At 40.9% G+C, this 20,306-nt stretch overlaps 1 protein-coding gene across 1 annotated transcript in view; it reads left to right on the top strand.

Moving 5' to 3' along the window:
• Positions 1–20,306, top strand: part of cdh13 (cadherin 13, H-cadherin (heart)) — a 398,586-nt gene that overhangs the window by 141,058 nt on the left and 237,222 nt on the right. Inside the window, exon 4 of the mRNA XM_084364311.1 lies at positions 5,794–5,907. Coding sequence (XP_084220437.1) covers positions 5,794–5,907 — 114 coding nt within the window. The remainder of the gene's footprint in view (positions 1–5,793; positions 5,908–20,306) is intronic.

Genomic DNA, 20,306 nt, shown 5'->3' with positions numbered 1-20,306 from the left:
CTCTCCTGGGTGCTGTACCAGCTGCAGATGAGAGAAAAGTGTGACTGTGACGGAAGTTACGGGAAACATGGATCACCACTTAGATGACTTTTTCAGGTCAGCAGAGGATAACAAAGACATTATTTTTGCAGTGGGTTTTCAAGAGGATGAGATGGGAAAAGTTTCTTGGTTATCACAACAGCTAATATATTATTCCAGTGGGGGGTGAAAAATGAGTAAGCTCTATAAATACAGATTAAATGCCCATCTACAATGCTAGGGGGCTTGGAAAGAAAGCATGGAGGTCAAGTGATGTTTTTAATAGCTGCTGAAGTGCATTTGAAAATAACATGATTTGCAAGACATTGTATAGAGCACTGTAATATGCTTTAATGTGTGGTAACGCATGAACCATGTAATATGGTGGGTGTTCACTCATCCTCAGCACTCTAACACTCACCTTAAAAAATAGTGTTAATTTCATGACTAAACTCAATATATATGTTTATTTATATACAAATATTAAAAAAAAAATAGTTTACTGTTAATATTTTTTCTTGTGTAACATAAAAGGACTAAACCTTGCATTTTATTGTACAATGATGAGCTTATTTAAAAAAAGTTGTGTCTTGTTTATTGTCAGTGAATTCTCCACACCACTATCTGCAGGTGAAAATGTACTCACACACACACACACACACACACACACACACACACACACACACACACACACGGACATATAATCACGTTTGCTTAGTATTCATTATTTCAGCTAATTGAATAATAAGCTTTAATCATCCGTGTCTCGCTGTATTCTGCTCGACTAAGATGAAAAGTGTTTATGCTTCGTTGAATACACTCTTAACAAACTGTGAAACATTGTGCTGTTGACGCCCGCCTTGAGGAACATGTTATCAGGCGACTGTGTAAATGTTATTGTTTTGTACATTTAAATACTGCTGACACTAACATAAATTAGCTTAACTGTGTATGAGTAGAACTGACTGAACCGTCTGTCCTGGCTGCATATCTGGGAGCATATTCCACATAGAATAGCTGTGCAGAGGCTGATGCTGGCCTTGATATTAGACATCTCCTACCAGGTCTCCAACACATTGTCACAAATGAGTAATGACACTTCTCAATATAGCATTGAGAGTGAAAATGGCAGGATAGACAAGGACGTGACTTTACTGCCATGGTAACTCAGTGCTCAGATGACAATGACAAAGGCTCTATCTTTCTCTCCCTCACACACATACACACACAACCATGGACACATACTGTAATACCGTATATCTGCATGTAAACACTGTCAACATCCTTCTTGTTATCTCTGACTGGTCAAGTCTATCTAAATCTTCTCAACAAGATTTTTTTTGTCATGTCATGACAAGTTCAACTCAGTACACTGAGATGCCCTAATGATCATTTGAGAGACAGAGACAGAGAGAAGCAAATGTATTAAGGCTGGATCAGGGTTGATGGCGCGGCAGTAATTTATGAACAGGACGAATTAAAGATTCATGGCTTCCCTCTTCTCACGGTGTCACTGAACTGTAAGAACACTATTCATCACACATGCAGACTGCAAAGAGCGAAAGTGAGAGGAAAAACCAGTGCTAAGTAAGCTGAGAACAAGGGACTGGTGCAAAGTGGCAGGTAAAAAGGTGAGGGGGAGGAAGGTGGCGCTGCAAGTTATGAATACCCTGTGGTGAGTCATCCTCAAACGGCAGGACAAACTGTATCCAGCTAAACGGGCAAATCAGCGCGTCTCCCTGTGCTCATTCACAGGTCTGTCCATATCTACTGTATCTCAGCTCACTGAAGATGTGGATTTGACAGCATGGTCTACCCCTGTTAACAATCTCCACATCGAGGCACCTCATGTTGCCCGTTTGTCCCCCAGCATTTCTTCTCCCCTGTAAAAATATCACACAGCTGAGACAAGTGCATGATTGGGTTGATGCGCTCATCCCTGGGCATCAGACTCAGGACGGATTTTTACAGGCGCTACTTAAAAGTCCATCATCTTGCTTGTGGACTGCTCACATACATACACACACACACACACACACCACTGCAGTGACTGTGTTCTTTAGACATAAAATAGGTCATATAATCTCTCACAGTGTTCTCTTTAACCGCTTCAGGTCCAGTTTTCGATTTGACATTTGGAAGGTCATCCCCCAGTGGGTTCAATAAGAGTGGTCATTTCAGAGACCGCTTGGTGTGTCTTTGGTTTGTTCTGCTCGGGTTGTGTTTATGATTACTGTTTCATTGTGTTTTCTCTGACCTTTGTAGCTCAGAGGGGTGAAGAAGAGAGGTGGTTAGTGGTGTGAGTGTTTGGCGTTGCCCTCTCTGCCTCAGTGTCGGCATTGTGCTGTAAACAAATGGCTCAGTTTTTCCCTATAACCTGTTCTCTTTCCGTCATTCTGACAGGGGTGAGAGTGGTGCCAGAGTCCCTGTCAGCCAAGAACAGCAGCTAAACAGTAAACACACAAGCAAGCAGCCCCCTGCATACATACACACACAGCCACATCCGTGTGCAGTGCACATTGTCAATAAAGTGCTATAAAGTAGGCTATAAAAGATGAAGGACAAGAGAGACTATTTGCATTGCAAATGAAAACACAAAAACCACAGGTCGGTGTTTTCCTTTTTATATTGAAGGTTGTTGCTGTGTTGTTTCTTCCGCTGTCATTGTTCTGTTGTTTTGCTCAACGTTTAGCCAGTGACTGCCTTTGTGTGGATAATGGACTGTGGTTGAATGGGCCAGATCAGATAAGTGTTAAGTGGGTACATTGTTGAATGTACTTCTAGGGGTTTTTTAACGGGTTATGATACAGTCTCATTTTTAGTACTGATGCTGCTATATGACGTACATAAGCAAACAAGACCATGGGTGAGAAGATTGGCTATTTTTCATATAGTTTTTCTTAATGGATTGGGAGTGCTGAGGATGAATTGAGGAGTCTCTCAGCAACAGGAATGACACCGCTCTGTAGTCTGGTGGTACGACACTCATAACATTTCCTGGTTTTACCATCAATTTATCACATTATCAACCTTGCATAACTTCATGATGCAATTGCTTAGAAAGTAGCATTTTAATGAGATGGACTCAGAAACACCATGAATTCATTGTCTTCCTTTTACTTAGTTTTGAAGAGGCAATTTCAAGAGCTTCAAGTTCAAGCTTCAAGTTAAACTGAAATCATATTCAGTCTTCTTTCTTTGCTGTCAAAAACAATGTCATAGTGTTTTTGTTTTTTTTTGTTTTTTTTATGTTGTATTTTATTTGTTTTACTGTCAAGGAAGACAGTAAAACAAGTCTTTCCCGTAAAGCATCTGGAGGGACATGTCAGTATTTGATTGACAGCAGCTGGCAGACTGAGCCCCGTTAGGAAGAAACAAAATCAAACAATATCACACTGGAAACCGTATCTTACAAGACACGGGCAGTGTGATGTTAGCAGTGGTGAATAATGAGCGGTAAGGACAATATTAGCATCTAAATAGGCTTGTAAATTTGTCAGTTTTAAGCAAAGCTTTGATAGCTAACTAGGTAAGCAGCTAATAAAGCACATTACTTACCAAATAGCCCTACTTTGTTAGTGTGACACAGTGATTTTGCTATAGAGTTGCAAAGTTTGAGGGACTGCTGGTTGTCATTCCTATTTCGTATTCCCATTTCAGTTCATTTTTTAAACAATATCCCTAATGTTCACACAGAAACACACAACTCTCCTGGATTCTGTAGCATCAATCTAGCAATCCTATAGGATAATGTTACAGCTGCCAGTTATTTCAACTTACCTGCTAAAAGAATCTTGTTTTATCTGTCATTTTGGAATGGTGGATGGGTTGAAATACTACAATACCCATGATGCTCAGCCACCATTGGCATGGAGAAGCCAAGAAGAAATGTGCAAATCAGAGCAGTGGGGAACTGACAGCGCTTTGTTGTTGGAGTTGAGAGCAAAATACTGTCATCTTTCGCTTCCACCTGCTGTTCCCGATGTATGTCACATAATTTTAAGCTCAGTGAAATGTACTTTGGTGGCCATAATATTAATGTAAACAAGCTTGTTGAAGCTTCTTGAATGAAGGACGGAGGCTCTACAAGAAACCTTGTGGAATCAGCGGGGAGTCCTCTGCTGAGACTGTTTCCCCTACAAAGAATATTCCTATTGTTAACTGGTGTTAAATTGGAGTACAAGCGATAGAAGAAAAGCAACAGGGGTTCATCACTGATGATGCATATTTCACACCCTACCGCCCCCTTTTGTTGATTAGTCCTATTTTTTAACTGTATTTACATTTAAATTGTTTCTAAATCAGAGTCAAACTGTGATAAACTATAATTTGAGCAGGCTCTGTATTGTTTGCTCGCTTCAGCAGCAGTTCCATTTTATTCTTATGCGTCATCCTTGCAGTATAATCGCCATCTATGTAAGACACACTTTACCTAAGAAAAGGGTGCTTATATGGAAGGTAGCAGAGAAAAGTCTTTGTAGCTTTTGTTCTGGTATTTTCCTTGGGTTGCTTTCCTTTAGAAGCAGGTGACAGATTAGCTCTCTATGCAGGTGATGGCTTTCCCTCCCACCCGACTTACGACTGTTTTGGTGGATAACGATGCATCACTGAACAGTGCTTCACTGCTTGGTAAGCTTTAATTATATCTCTAGGTGGTAGGTCTTGAAAGACATGAATAGTCAGAAACAAGACTAACAGGATGTAAGATTTATCAACTTTATTGAATTTTTGTTTCAGTTTTGATTGGAAAAAAAAAGATGTGAACTAGTTTGGATCTTTTAGCACTAAGAGCTTATCACCATACCACACATAATTGTTTGAAGTGCAGGTCCAGTCATTTTTGGTATCTAATAAAACATGCATGTTTTGTGGACACATTTGTATGGATTTGGCACAGCGTGTGTTTGTGTGTGTGTGCGTGTTTGCTGTCTCTACTCGGCTTGTGTCCAGGTGTGCAGACTGTCAGCAGACTTTCCTCCCTGTAGGTCATCGCCTTCCTGTTAGCAGGTGACAGACATTATTCTCGTCAACATCCAAACAGAGGGACCTTAACTGAATCAGTGATCTCAAAGCGAAGAAGAGCGGGGAAAATTTCTCACTATATTATACAGTAACAACCACATCTCTCTTTACAACAGCAGGAGGGTGGAAGATGAAAACAGATTCAGCTCTATTGTTCTCAAGAGCAAAAGGAAAAACAAAAACATTTTAGTTTGTTTGGTTCCTGCTTGAACAATGCAAGTTATGGCAAAACCTTGTCATCTCTTATTTCTTCAGTTTTACCATGTCTGTTTGTCTTTGTTCTTCTTGCGTGTAATGTTTCGCTTTTTCTTCTTCTCTCTCCTGTTCTTATTTCACATATGAGCTGAATAAAGAATTTAGAAATATTGATTCAATTGGACTGAAAGCAGCAGTTATTTCATATTTTCTCAGAGAATATTCTCTCCTCTGTTCTCCTCTCCAAATGTGTAAAGCATATTGTGCCGCCTGCCAGATACAGGTGCTCAGCTTCTTTGCATTCCTCGTGATATAGCACATACCACTCTGCCATCAAATTGGGAATCAGTCCAAGAGTAGCTTGTTTCAGCATTTTCAATATTCAAAATGCAGCGCTGGCTGCTTGCTGTGTTTGTGTCTATGCGTCATTGGTGGGAATTAGGCTTACAAGATGCTAACAAGTCATTAAGGCAAGGTAGGGTTTGTGTGAGAATAATAAGGGGTGTAACAGCATGGTTTTTCCATTCAACAACATGGTTTCTCTTCTTCTTGTCTTAGAATATCCTGGGTCTTGGCCAGACGCTGCCATATAGATCCAAGAGGTCCCTGCTGGTTCCTCCTGTGATCGTAACTGAGAACCAGAGAGCTCCTTTTCCCAGGATCATTGGCAAGGTAAGAAACACGAGGTCCTATCATAAAACTCTGGTGGGCTTGATTTCCCAATAGCAATGGTAATGGGAACCAATTCTTACTCTGGAACGGTTTCATGGCAATCACAAAAGTGAGTGTGGTGCTTTTGCTTTTGAAATGCTCACCCTGGAGAGTCCTGTCCCAAAGTACTGGAGCAGCAATTCAATTTGTGCATTTGTTGCATTTCACCATGGTCTAATTTAGCCCAAAACAGAGAGGGATATGGAGTGCTTCCTAATATGTCACACAGCTCCATGGATAATTTAAGGGGAGATATGAAGATGATGACTGCAGCTATATGGAGGAATATAAGAATGCGAAAAGAGAACAGCAGTGGCGGTTCTGTGATTATGATAGGTGTGATAGGTCCCTGAAGTCATTTACAACCATTGTTATGGAACCAAATGCTTTCGAAAGTTCTCTGCCTTCACTGCAAAGTTTTTATTTTATTGATCTAGTGTTAACAAAGTCTATTTGCATTGACTGTTTTACAGAAATACAATGCATTTCAAAACTAGGAAGCATTCATTTCCTGTCATATTGCATCGTATGTATTCTGGCAGGCTTATAATCATTTTACTTCAATAAGATTTGGCTGAGTGGGATTTCAGTTGAGCTATTGGAATCCGTGCAGTCATTATTATGAGATAAAAAGTCACAGAGGGCCAACACTAAACATTTTATATTATGCCTAAACTTACCTGACAGTTTAAATTGTGTCAGACTAACTTGAGAAAGACAGGGAAATTTCCATCAGAGGCTGAGTTTCTGTCAAACTCCATTAACTTGAATCCATTTCTAACTTTTGTCAGTCAAAAGCTCTTAGACTCCTGCTGCCTTGCTCCTCCTGCTTGAACAAAATAGTTCAGTGCCTGCAGCTATTCAGCCTACCGTTTCTTCTGACTGCTGCTGTTGGCTGTACACAATGGCCCACTAATCCAGGCAAAAGATACATTACTCTTTGGCTCAACTCCATTTCCAATTTTTTACCATACTCCTCCTTTTTGAGTGCCCCCTTCCCCTGAGAACAGAGTTCAGTGGGAAGTGGTTGAAATCTCCCCTTTTGAAATGGGACAATCATTCAAAACCCTCATAAGTCATCAATAGTTGTCGATGGCATTTCTGTAAACAGATGCGACTGCCGATTTTCAATACGCAATCTTCAGCTGTGGTAATTTTTTTCTTTTTCTTGCGTTGTTCCAATCCTGGTATTACCACATTGCCATTTGCAATTGATCTGATGGAGATAGAAAAACAGTTTGCAATTCATTCCCAACTTCATGCTCTCAGTTACATCATCAAATAACAAAGAACACTGCTTCATTACCTGGCCACTAGCAGTGTTTAAAAGGCTAACATTAGCAAGCCAAACGTGAGACAGTCATGTCAGTCATGTGTATTGGGATTGGGCCTTTATCTCAATCTGACAGTGACTCGCTGTCCCAGATCAGAGTGACTGTCATCACAGGGTTCAGGACCACGCTCATGGAAGCACTGTAATGACTTGCCGTTGTAGCTGACTGATGACGATGATGATGAGGATGATAATGATGATAATGAATATGAGGAATGATATTTTTTTCAGTAAATGATTAGATTTCCTTCCAAAAACATATTCTGATGTGAATACCCCATTCTCACTGCACTGGGATTATAGCTGAATAATATTTTGATTACAGACTCAAGAGATTAATTTCTGTCCAGCGCTAAATCAAAGCAGATAGTGTTATTAATGTGGATGTAATTAGAGGCAATGCTCTAATGGTTTTGTTCAGTATAAAGAGAAGCCCTTGCTTTATTGTTTGCTTTAATGATTTGCTAAGTTAGCAAGGACACTTCTCAATTTATGCTTCAAAAAATCACTTGAGCATAAAGTGAAGACCTGTTGAGGTCATTGCATATTGGAGGGTTTTGCTTGTTGCATGGACATGCCACTTAAAGCTCTTGTTGGTATGATAGTTGATTTTTGAGTCTCATTCCCATCTTGTCAAATACCGATGGTTTAGGTTTCCCCAAGTCTTCAAATACTGATGCTTTTGGATGACAGCTGACCCGACCTACAATCCCAAAGCCTCAGTATTACTATCTTACTAATGGCAGCTTTAATAAAGGGACAAGGGATGGGCTTTTTCTATCAGCTGAGACTCGTTTCCTGGTTTGTTTCTGTATCTGTGATGCCTGTTGTTTGTATTCAGGATGCAGCAATGAAGACCTTAGTGTCACCTGGATTCAACATTTAATATTATGTAATTTATTTCCTCCTCAGTATTATACATTTTTATTATTTTTTCTGGCAATGAACTAGGGAGAAGAAAGGATTCAATTACTCCTTCACAATAAACCTATGAAATTAAGTGATCCAATTTCAGATCCTGCGGCAGTATTTTTCCACCTGAGTGGAGCTTTCACTAGGCTCAGTTTTGAGATACCTGCAAAACAAGCCAATTTTAAAGCCAAGTGAAGCAGTGCGTTTTCTCCTGTTTAAGTCACAGTGATGAGTTCCTTAACTGTCACCTGTATTAAAGCTAAGAGCCCTGTGATATAAACTATTTCATGACTGAAGTGAAGGTCATGTACTTTGCCTTTAAATACTACAATGTCAAATGCAACTAAAATAACTGTTGCCTGCTGAAAGAAAGACACTTGTTTAGCTCTATCTCCTTCAGTTATGTGTAGATGTTCTGTTGGATGACACCTCTTCAATCTGGCTGTCACCCAAAGCATATTCACTGAAAACAGCAAAGCCTGGACTTGTTTTCATTTAATAATACTTTAAGATCAATTAGAGCCTGTTGTTGGACCTGAACATCTGCTGGAAGATTGGATTATGCAAAGTATGTGTTTTATACAAGGTTTCACATAAAAGTTAATTTAGAGCACTTTATAAATTAGCAAATATAACTGGTGTTTAAGACTAAAATCCCAGAGCAGCCTCCTGAGGAACCTTTTTATTCTGTGGAAGTCGGCTGCTCGGTTAGGAACATTTAAAGTACATTGAAACAGCTGAGTCATCAAGACAAACTGAGTAAATGTGTGAAGAAGCAAGTATGATCCAAAATCTAATGCTTAGCTGAAATCTACAAATAGAGCAATGTGTTGTTTTTGTCACGAGCTGAACTGATGCCATTTACTCAACACTGGAGTGGCAGCAGATACAGCAGTAAAACCAAACTGAAATGCATTTGAAATGTTTTCAAATTTACTGATGAAGATGTTCTCAGTTGGGAACATTTATATTCTGTGATAATTCGGATAGGCCAGATAATAATGAGCATGAGCGATTCATAAGGTTGAAGTCAAGTGCTCTGTTGTTTAGAGAGCATGTAAAAACAAGTAATATTTGTAAATCTGTGGTTAGCTATTATTATTATTATTATTATTATTATTATTATTATTTATTTTTTATTTTTTAATTAATTAATTTTTTTGCTTAAGGGCACGTAACTCATGCAACAGCAAAAACCTGACAGTGGGCATCCAATAAAACTGTGTGCATGCGTGCATTTAATTCAAGCTTTAGATAATGTGTCAGTATGTATATATAATATTATGTAGAAGAGGCATGTCAAGGAGTATTTGCGGTTCTCCAAAAGGGACCACAGTTGCACATATGCAATTGTCCATATACATGTAAAATATGCTAACAATTTAATTTGTCAGTGTTGTTTCCTTCATGCTGTCTTTTTGCTTGTAAGCAAGTTTCAATCTGGACCACTAATATCATGCCTCTCCATTTCTTATAGCTGCGTTACTACCACCAGAAAGTTAACAGTGGCTGCGTTGACACACATCTACATCGAAAAAATCTCTCAAAAATGCACCTACCGTAGAATGAACTCTCATAGGATTAAGCACATCTTTTATAGGAAGGCTCTTTACATCTAAGGGCAATCATTATTGATAAATCAGGCCCTGGTCAGAAACTTTAAGTTACATCCTGTGCTCTGAATTTTCATGATGAACAGTGGCATAGATTTCCATATTTTATTGTCAGCTCTAGCATCAAGTTGAACTTTAGCATTGTAAATGACTAAAAAAAGAAGCATACAGTATATTTCCTGTGGCATTGCATCAGGTGATTTGCTTTTATGAGGTCTCAGTTTTCAGGAGTTTTTTAGGAAAGTTCATGTTCAACCATAGTTGTTTTAGACCAAATCAAATGTTGTATAACCATTAAATTGAAATGCCACTTAATTTATTTTCGCACACTTGAAAAGCTGTTGTGTTTGATTCTCTTTATAGAGTAAAATAGGTGTGTGAGTGTCCGAGTTTCTGCACATAATGTGGTTCTTGTGTTGCCCGTGTTGCACACATACAAAGATATTTTTGCTTTGAGAGGTTGTATAACATGGTAATTATTATAATAATTACATTATCAATGTTTCATGTTTTCTTGGAGGTGATATATGATGAAATGTGTCAGTCACACAGCAAAGTTTCATTAATATTTGAGGTTGTGAAATAACAGCACACTTTCATTCATCACAGGAAATGCAGGTGACATTTCAATCAGGAGAGACAGGTGAATGAAGTAAATGATATTTATCACAGCAGATGATGTGATAATTGAGTCTTGACAGAAGGTCTTTGGGGCTTTTACTCTACGGGTAGATTTTGTGATCGAGGGTGGTATATGGTCGTGGTAAATGATGACTGTGCTGGCGCGCAAAATGGCGACAAGAATGAACTTAATGCAGAAAGAGAGAGATGTTATGAGAAATAAACGGCCTAGCATTTTAAAGAATAGCCTTCCTGAACTCGCGAGAGTTTAATTTGCTAAAGCGAGGAAAAGCTCATCATTTTTTTTATACATGCAAGATTATCAGTTCTACCTTGTGTTTAACCCTTTTTGTCAATTAATTTGTCATTTTCTTAATCTCCTAATATTTATTTTTGTGTCTGGGACCCTTTTTTGAAATAAAAGTCTGATAAATCCAACGCATTATTTTATTAAGATCTAGGGCCAGATGCATAAAACTTTGTAGATTGAGGACTAAAACTGTGCATTCTTTTTCCTCAGATTTAGAAACCTGTGTGCCCCTGATTCTGTTTTGTAAATCTTAGTCATCATGGAAAAAGCGCATGTGCACGAGCTTCATTTCCACTCCCACAATTATCCATAAATGGATGTAGAAATGCCCTCAAACATCTGTATGTCGATGATTGTGAACAGCTTCAACAGCACCTGAACAGCTGTCATTACACGTGAGCGTTACATACGGCTGTGACTATTTATAGTGCCGCATGAGCACATGTATCTGTAAGCCATCATCACTGTGATATCTCAGTAATCATAATTAAATGAAGAATGATCAATGATTAATCTATAGAGCTGAAATAGAAATGTGTGACACGGACTTGTGCGTGTATGGCTCCAATGTAATAAAAGGGATAAAATTAATCGCTCATAAATGATTAAAAATTCGGTTTATAAATACGCCATAGAGTGTCATTTTACTGAACGCTGTGTAGACAGCAAAATGATAACATTTTACTCTAAAGTTGCATCTCTCACCTGATTCTCCATCCACTTCAATTCACCCACAGCTGTCTCTAGAAAAATGTGTGTACACTGTTTGTGTGAGGTACTGTATGCACATTCTCACCACACAGTCAACAATTTATGTATTTTCTCTGCATACATATCTTTATATATCTGGTATATTGGGGCGCCCCAGTAGCTCAGTTGGTACAGCGTGCACCCAGAGACTGTGTCCTCACCACAATGGCAACCTGTGGTGCTTTCCTGCATGTCTCCTTCCCCCTGTTCCTGTCAACTCTTAAGCTATCATCTTCGATAAGGGCAACAAACCCCACTAAATGATAATGAAAAATGATCTTGTACATTAATGCAATAAACAACATAATTAAATTAAGTGGGCAGGCTGAATTAAAAGCTTTCCTGTTCACTCTTTGAGTTTGTAAGATAAAGTTTATAAATACAGCCTTGGAAGAGAACAAAAGTAAACCTTACCAATAAAGACAGGCTTCATACTCTCAGTTTAAGTTGTTTAAGTCTGGCAATGGAAAATCTAATTGTAACAGTCTATAGAATCACTCTTTTTGACACTCAGTTTCGTTCTTCACTACTCTGAAGTTTTATGAGCTCTGCTTCATTTGGACTCCTGGTGGACATCGAAAGCTGTGACAATACAGCCTCTATTACTGCAAGAAGTTTGTCAGTTCTGTCTGTTTTCAGATATCATTGGGCCATATTATCAGTTCCATAACAGGGCTATTTTCTGCACGACATATTCCCCAAAGCATGTTTCTCTATTGCAAGGATTTATTCATTGTTTTGTCACTGGTGAAGGATTTTACTTGACCCCTCTGGAACCGGCCAAAGATTATGAGCACATTTTTATTATTTATGAATTACATAATGCATGGAACCCCTCCAATAGCTCTTCAGTTAATTTCCTCTCAGAAACAACTGTATTAGAAGTCTGTGCAGCAGGTAAATCATATCACCTTAGAAGAAATGGTCACATTTTGGACCCTTTGCAAGGCTCCACATTTATCTCCCCTTGTGTTAGGGAGCTCCGATATATCTCTACATGTCGAGCAGCTTTGTTCTAGATAAGACTGGGCACTAAGAGATCAACCACATCTGTCAGTGCCCGCCGAGGCTAACATAAAAAGATATCCCATACTGAGCCCTGCACATAATAGATAATTGTACCCTGGAGAGCACTACCAAAGCACAGAGCCCGGGCCTCCAGCTCACACCAGCGGTGTACTCAATATGATCCTTGTGAAGCAACTCGAAGGCCCGTGGACCCGGTGAGTGTGCATGTGTTGAACCTTTAGGGGACATTTTTTTAGGGGACACCCATACTCCACAGGGAACTGAGCAAATTTCTCCCCTGGTGAATGGCAGGGAGATAACAGAGATGAGTCAGCAAATAAGTTTGGTCCGTAGAGGACACGAATTATCTCTACTATGGAGCTGCTGTGGGTTCAGCTGAAGCGTCAAGCTAACAAGTATAGCCATGGCAGCACTTTTACACATTCAAGTGAAGAATTGGTTGCATAGCGCATACATGACGTGAATTACTTTCTGTCTCTCACTAAACAGTCCTATTTTCCCCAATTCCACTTCCCTCCACTTCTCAGCCGCAAATTCCATCCATCCTCCTCTCATCCCTTTATCCCTCCATCCTTCTCCCCTACCTCCACAGTCGGCTTTGCATGACAAGACAGGCTAATGTGGGCTATTTTACCCAATAGAAGCTATATGTCGGCAACTTGGCGGAATTGATTTTCCACACCAATAGCTTCCCTCTTCTTACGCAACCTACCACTTCCATATGGCAGCCATTCATTTTTCATGCTCCCTCCTTCTCTCCTGGAGATAAACAGCAGGGGAGAGGTGAGATTGCGAGGGCCAGGATTTGACATGTATGACTGTGCGTGTGCGTGTGTGTGTGCGTGTGTGTGTGTGTGTGTGTGTGTGTGTGTGTGTGTGTGTGCTGCAGTGGTGGGTTGGCTGTCAGCGGGACTCACAGGGGAAGGGTAAGAACCTTGTTGTTTATGTCACACCTCCTGCTAGCTGTGGAATTGTTTTGATACAGAGGTCTCTCCCCTGCCCTCCCCAAGGGGCCCATAAACAGCTCACAACAACTCACACAGCAGCTGGAGCATGCAATGAAATTGATATGCTTTAATGTTTCTCTAAGTACACGCCGCTTCAGTCAGTACTGATAGGACATTTTTTTGTCGGCTGCTCGAGTATTCAGGAAGATAAATCAATCATAGCTCAAGTAGCTTAAATGTTTATTCCTGAAACCTTTTTGCTCATTTCTAGGATTAAGTGTGAGTCAGGCTCAGGAGACAAAATTATTCGGCCTCTTCAGCACTGTGCCAGTCAGTGGTTCTATATAATCAATCTGACAATGCATGCGTTATGATTGCACATTTTCCTGATAGACTGTAACATGGATGTATTGAGAGAACTTGATGGCCCCCCCTTCATTCCAGCGAATGTTTCCCACCAAGAAAACCTTTTTTCAGGCTTCATCAAGACTTTTTAGGCCCATGTACATTTTTTGCTAGCACACTGGCCAAGCTCGATGAGCGCAGGCGCATTAGAAACTTCCTCTGGCTTTCTCTTGGCATCCCCCACAAAATTACGAAAATAATTAAATTTAATAGTCATCTCATTATTAAGTCATTAATAATGTTACAGCTGTTTATTAAGTGTCCAGTATAGTAATTAAAAAAAAAAAACAACAACCTGCCCACATTGCTTGTACGAAAAGATTTCCACTGTGGACGCCAAATCGAGTCATGTTTGGAGACGTTTGGAGACGTGTGTAGGCGTGCAAAGCCAGGAACAACACGTGATGTAGATGTAGTTGATGTAGTCTACCATAGTTGTTGCTGGGAAATTGAAGACATATACAGTGACTGAATAATTTGGCTCTCGTGGCCGTGGAAGAGCAAACCAGTTCTTAAAAGGTTCACAGGTTGAATGAACTCCGAACAGCACTAGTGCCAGTCTAGAACCAGCACTTGGTTTGCTTTGGTCAGTAGGGGGGGTATGGTTTTAGCCATGTACCCTGAGTTGTGCAAGTATTGCATTATTTGAAAAATGTGTTTGCAAACTGACTGGATCAGTCATCTGTGTGGAAAGTTTAGGACTAGGTTTTTTTCTGTTGTTGTTGTGTCATAGTGTTCTCTGGCACCTGTTTGATTGTCCAATGACAAGCCATCAGCTGGCTCCAATTTTGAGCAATTTTCCTTCATCTCACAGAGGCTTCAATTGCAATTCTCCTAATGTCAAGAAAACGGGGAATTCTATTAAATGTTGTGGCAGGCCAATCACAGGTGATGACCAAAGACCGGTGGTCTGACAGACAGGTGACAGCCCCTCTTTATGTGATGAATATATTCATGTTTGTTGACATGCTTTGTTTAGACTGGGTACAGATAAACAGCACAAGCCGGACTCTGATTGAAAAGTACAGTATATGCTTAAAGATACTGTATAGTTAGAATAAATGAGTTTTTGATAAATGGCAATAACCTTAGCCTTGGTAAAGCATCCTGTAAACTGTAGCTGTCTAGAGGTGTAGTTGCAGCACGCTTCATAATGATTGAGACAAAGTTTGTCATTCCAAAACAAGTCATGCTTGAATGTCATGATCTCCAATTTCACTTCAGATTCAGAAGAATAGTAATTATCCACACGTGCAGTTGATGTGAAGTACATTGGGAACAGATTTTTTCACAACCTGGATAGCCAAATTATTGTGGCCCAGATATATCTCATAACAGACGTTTAGCGGCCCACATACCGGCCAGTTCTGGTTTATTCAGTTTGCTCTTGACTGTCATGTGGCCATGGTAATGCCTTCTTGTGGCTCAGATCTGGCCAACATGAGTGGCCCGCCCAAGAACCACATTCCACGCCGTATGTGGGCCAGATGAATGTTTTCTGGTATAATTTTGCTATCTGGGAACAAGCCAACAATGGTGGCCAGCATGTGGGGTATCTGGGGGTGATCCCCCACAAAAATGTGAGTAATAGACACATTCTTGTGACATTCAAGAGATGCAGATAGAGTTTGGGAACTTGATCTGAATTGACCATAGGTATAAATATTTGTCACTGTGTATTTTATAGTTTAGGATCAAACTGATGAACTGACCTTACACAAAGCTGATTTCATGTCCTTATTGCATTCTCACTAGTTCCTATTACCAGCCAGTACCTCATAGTCACAAATTCACACAGGTAAATAGGTAAATGCACGCACGAACGCACGCACACACACACACACACACACACACACACCCTCTGTAAATAACAAATTAACATATCATATGTATCAACATGAAATATAAAACACTTTAATCTGTAAAGCAATCTTAACTTTTCATGCTGCACTGGAGCTGGAGCCGTCGGTTATTCAACTTGTGTTTATCCTTCTTTATGTCAGGGTCCAGCTCACAAATCAACTCAACGTGTCTGACTTGACATGACAGCACCAATAAAGTACTGTTGGTGAGAGGAATGAGGGCCTGGTTTGGCTGCAGCCTCAGCTAATATAGTAAGGAGAATAGACGTGTCTGACACCTTCGCTCTGTTGTTTCAGTGCAAAGCGCATCCTGATTTGCTCTGCCTGTCAGTCCGTCTCCTTCCTCTGTCTGTCTGCCCTCTATGTGGTGTCACTCAACTTTTAGATGTTTCTTTTCCTACTTTTTTTCTCTGCGTTTTTCTTTTTATTTCTCTCCTCACACTTTATCTATCTTTTGGCTCTTTTTGTTGCTCCTCCTCTGAAGTTTTGTGTGAGAAGGGAGCGTGCTGTGTTGTGCGAGACGTTAGAATATTAGAAAGCGGCCTGAGGGCCTCGTCATTTAGTCTAGTTGATTTCCTTAATAGTCTTGGGAAGACCAGAAAGTTCCTGCCTTTTTCTTTCCGCTCTGTCTTTCAGCGTGTTAATTATGCTGGTTTGTGGCGGATGCTCGCTGGCGGTGAGTTAAAACCGTCGGATGCAAATTCCAATTCATGCCTGGACCCCCAGACACATCAAGCAGATGTGAAATCCATTTTGATGAGAGAAGTTTAAAAACAAAAAAAGAAATGAGGAGACGCATTTAAAAACATTTTTTGGGGGTATGAACTGCCCAAGAGATTGCTCATCCTATTGCCTGAGCAAGCTAACACAGACACGCACTGCCCTTTTTTTTTTAAAGCTAAAAAGTCATACTCTCGTAACCTTAAAGTACTACAATATTTGGTTATTCCTCGTGTGGATTGGTGAATAAAAATACCATTATGAGGGCAATATTGAAACTTCTTTTCAAAGGAAGAATAATGGTGCCTGTTGATCTTCTCCTGCCCCTTAATGAAACCATTTTCAGCAGGGGTCCTTCTTGATTGTTGCCCCTCTCAGGCTTGTTGTGATTGAGTCAGGACACAGTGCTGATGGCTAATGATTAGCGGAGGCCTGGCTAACCAATCAAAGCCAGTTAATTAGCGCCATTGCTTTCCTATCCTCCTGTGTGGAGGACTACCCGTCCATGTCTTCACCAGGCCTTTCAACCTCGCCTCTTCCCCATCATTAGCAGGCTGAAGTGGCAGCCCAATCAGGCAGAGCACTGGTCCGAGCCTGGCACGCTAGTACGCACGCACACACACACACACACACACACACACACACACACACACACACACACACACACACACACACACACAGAGTTGCAAACATTCTTGTACACTCAGGGTCTCACGCGCGATAATGCACTCACATTCACAGGCACAATCAGTCTATCACTTCAGTGCCTCCTCTCTCTCTCTCTCTCTCTCTCTCTCACCACACACACACTGAGCCTGGCCTGGTCCCAGGAGTCCTTTCATGGCCAGTGATTGTCATTCGCAGCTGGCTGTTTGACCTTGATAGGGATAACAGAAGGACCACTGAGGGATGCTACTGCATTCTCTCTCTCTCACTCTCTCTCTCTCTCTCTCTCTCACACACACTCACACACACTCACACACACACTAACTCCCTCATCTCCCTCAAAAAACACAAGGACATGGAATGTGTGTGCGTTGGTCTGGAGTGTGTTGTGTGTATACACAATTTGCATGATAATGATTCAGTGTGACGATGTTTTCTTTGGACAAACTTGTACTTTCTTTGGCAAACACTGCTTCACACAGCAGATTTTCCGCTTTATTTTTGACACACATATGCACAGACACACACACACACACACACACACACACACACACACATCTGAATTTTCTTGTATTTCTGAGAAGATGTGTGTACATATTTGTTCACACCTGTGTTGCTTTAACACAGGTGTGTATGCCCCCTACTCGCACCTGAGAGGCACACAGACAGCAGGAGGTGTATGTACCCACAAGTCAGCACACACAAACACACGCACACACTCCAGTGCCGACCCATTGTTTCCCAGCTCATTTTCTCAGCGAGCCACGCCACACCTCCTGTCATCTTCCCGCAGTATCATGAGCCCTGCAGTCTTTCATGTCTGCTCGGCTGATAATGAGAGCTGATGGAAAGAGGTGAGATTCTCCCATCAGTCCTCCCACACAAGCAGAAGGAGACAGACTCAGTGGAGACAAAACCACTGGGTGCATGTTTTTATGCAAGCGCGCATGGAAGTGTGTGTGTACACGCAGTGCAGATTATCAACCCCTTTCCTCCCACAGAGACATCTCCTAATCACACTAAACTTCTCCTGACACTCCAGTTACTCCTCGGCTGAAGTTATTGTGTCTTTATCAGCGATCTCTCCCTCTCTCGCACTCTCTACTTCCTCCTTTCTCACTTTTCTTTCTCTCCGATCCCACGTTCTTCCTGTATATCCCCCCCCCCCCCCCCCCCCCCCCCCCCACACACACACACACACTTCTTTCCAAGTTTGACGCAGGGCCATCTGTGAATCCAACTAATGTAGCACCTCGTGCTTTTTTTGGTTTTCTTGATCCGACCCAGTTTGGCACTCTCAGCAGGTGCTGGCAGCTGCTGTGATTACTGCTCAGAAATATCTCTGTCCTGAGTGACAGCTATTGCACCTGTGTGTGTGCGTGTGTGCGTGCGCATAGTTAGGCTTTGTACATCCATGCCCTCAGGGGATAAAAAGATGAGGAAAACACACGGTGATGGACTTGCTGTGCTGCGTCATTAGGACTTTCTTATACCAGCCAAGTCACTAGGACATAATGTTAGCAGTTGACGTTTCTGCAAACCACAGATGCATCCAAGTTTGACTTGTCATAGGCTACATGCCATATTGACATTAATTCTGGTGACAGAAACGAGTGTTGTGAAGGAGACCTTGGTGCATTTCCATGCGTGTTCGTGGCGACCAAAAGCAGATATTTTTCACAGGAAGTCAGGCAATCTCCAGCTGTGTTTGTGATGACCAAAGCCAGGTTTTTTAAGGAGACCTCTGGACTTTTCCAGCCATATTTGTGAAAACCAAAACCAGATATTTTTCATGGAAAGTCTGGCCATCTCCAGCCGTGTTGAGAAATAGAAAATTGAACCTAAACAAATGTAAAGTTGCAACATCAAGAAATGTGCCTCTTGAACTTATCTATGTTTTACAGAAACGTACTTGGCTAACATTTATTCTGGTGATTGGATTGCTGATACAACTTGTAACAAGAAAAAGTAACCTTGATATCACTGCTGTTAAAGACAAAAACTCCAAGAACAAAGCTACAGTAAGAAAGCTTGAAGGCTGGGTGAAAAGTGAAAAAGGGGAAGACCAAAGACAAGACAAGAGCAGCAGAGGACAGAAGAGAGGAAATGTATTCAGTGTAAGGGTATTATTTATAAATATTCACTGCCTTATGTTTTTCTTCCACTTTTGACATTTCTTCCACTCATCATTTGGAACAACAACAAAAAAAAAAAAATAGCAGAGGGAGTCAGCGCAGACGGATACAGCTCAGAAAAGTGCAAAATGAATGAGATATGCATGCTTAGTGGAAGAGCAAGAGTGGACAAAGTAACAAGCGGGGCCCGGGAGGAGAGAGGGAACAGAGGGAAAAGATGAAGCAGGACATGGAGATAAATAGCAAGAGCTTTGGAGAGGCTGTAAGGGCTTGAGCTTCGTCTGGTCTAGTCTTGTAGCACTGCAGTCTCATCTCCCATGCTCTTTTAAGCGGGGAGTAGAAAGGTCTCAATTTAGCTGCCAAGCCATGGAAGCCTGCTCTCTTTAAAGGTGACCTCATGGCACCCCTCTGATCATGAGACACGGTGCGGGGGGACCGTTTAGATCCTTGACAAACAGAAGCTGCAGAAGGATGTCCCAGATGTGACAACTCTGTCTGTTTATGTGGATTCAGCAGCTGAAGGCATTTAGACAGTCTGTAAGTATTTAGACAGTGACACATTGTTGTGGTGTTGGCTCTGTTCTCACATTGGACATGATGGAAGCATGATTATGAAGGTGATTGTTGACACTAAGCTTTAATTTGAGGGTGTGCGAGAACAGTGTGAGATAACTAGAAAACATTTTAGTGCCTCAACCCAATGTCTGGCACTGAACATGGACTGAATGGAAGATCTGTATTATCAAAATACTTTTATGTCAGTCAAAATCCCTGTTTCTTTTTCAAAATGAATTGTTACACTTTTGGAAAATGTGCATATTACCTTTTAGATGAGTTACATGAGAAAATTGATTGCACTTTTTTGTTTGTACAGTAACTAGCCTTCGTAGCATAAGACTGCAATCGCTTAGCTAAGGGGAATGAGTGGAAAATGGATCTGTGGAGTGGAAACAAACATAACATACTGCTAATTTGTGAGATTTGGAAGAGACGTTGGTCAGTTTTTGTTTTTTTTTACCTTGTGACAAAGCCAAACTAGTTGTAGTTTTTCCATTTT

This window comes from Pagrus pagrus (assembly GCF_965226575.1).
Source record: "Pagrus pagrus genome assembly, chromosome: 10".
NCBI lineage: Eukaryota > Metazoa > Chordata > Actinopteri > Spariformes > Sparidae > Pagrus > Pagrus pagrus.
The sequence above is the reverse complement of the archived record's forward strand: the minus strand, read 5'-3'. Positions and strand labels throughout refer to the sequence as shown.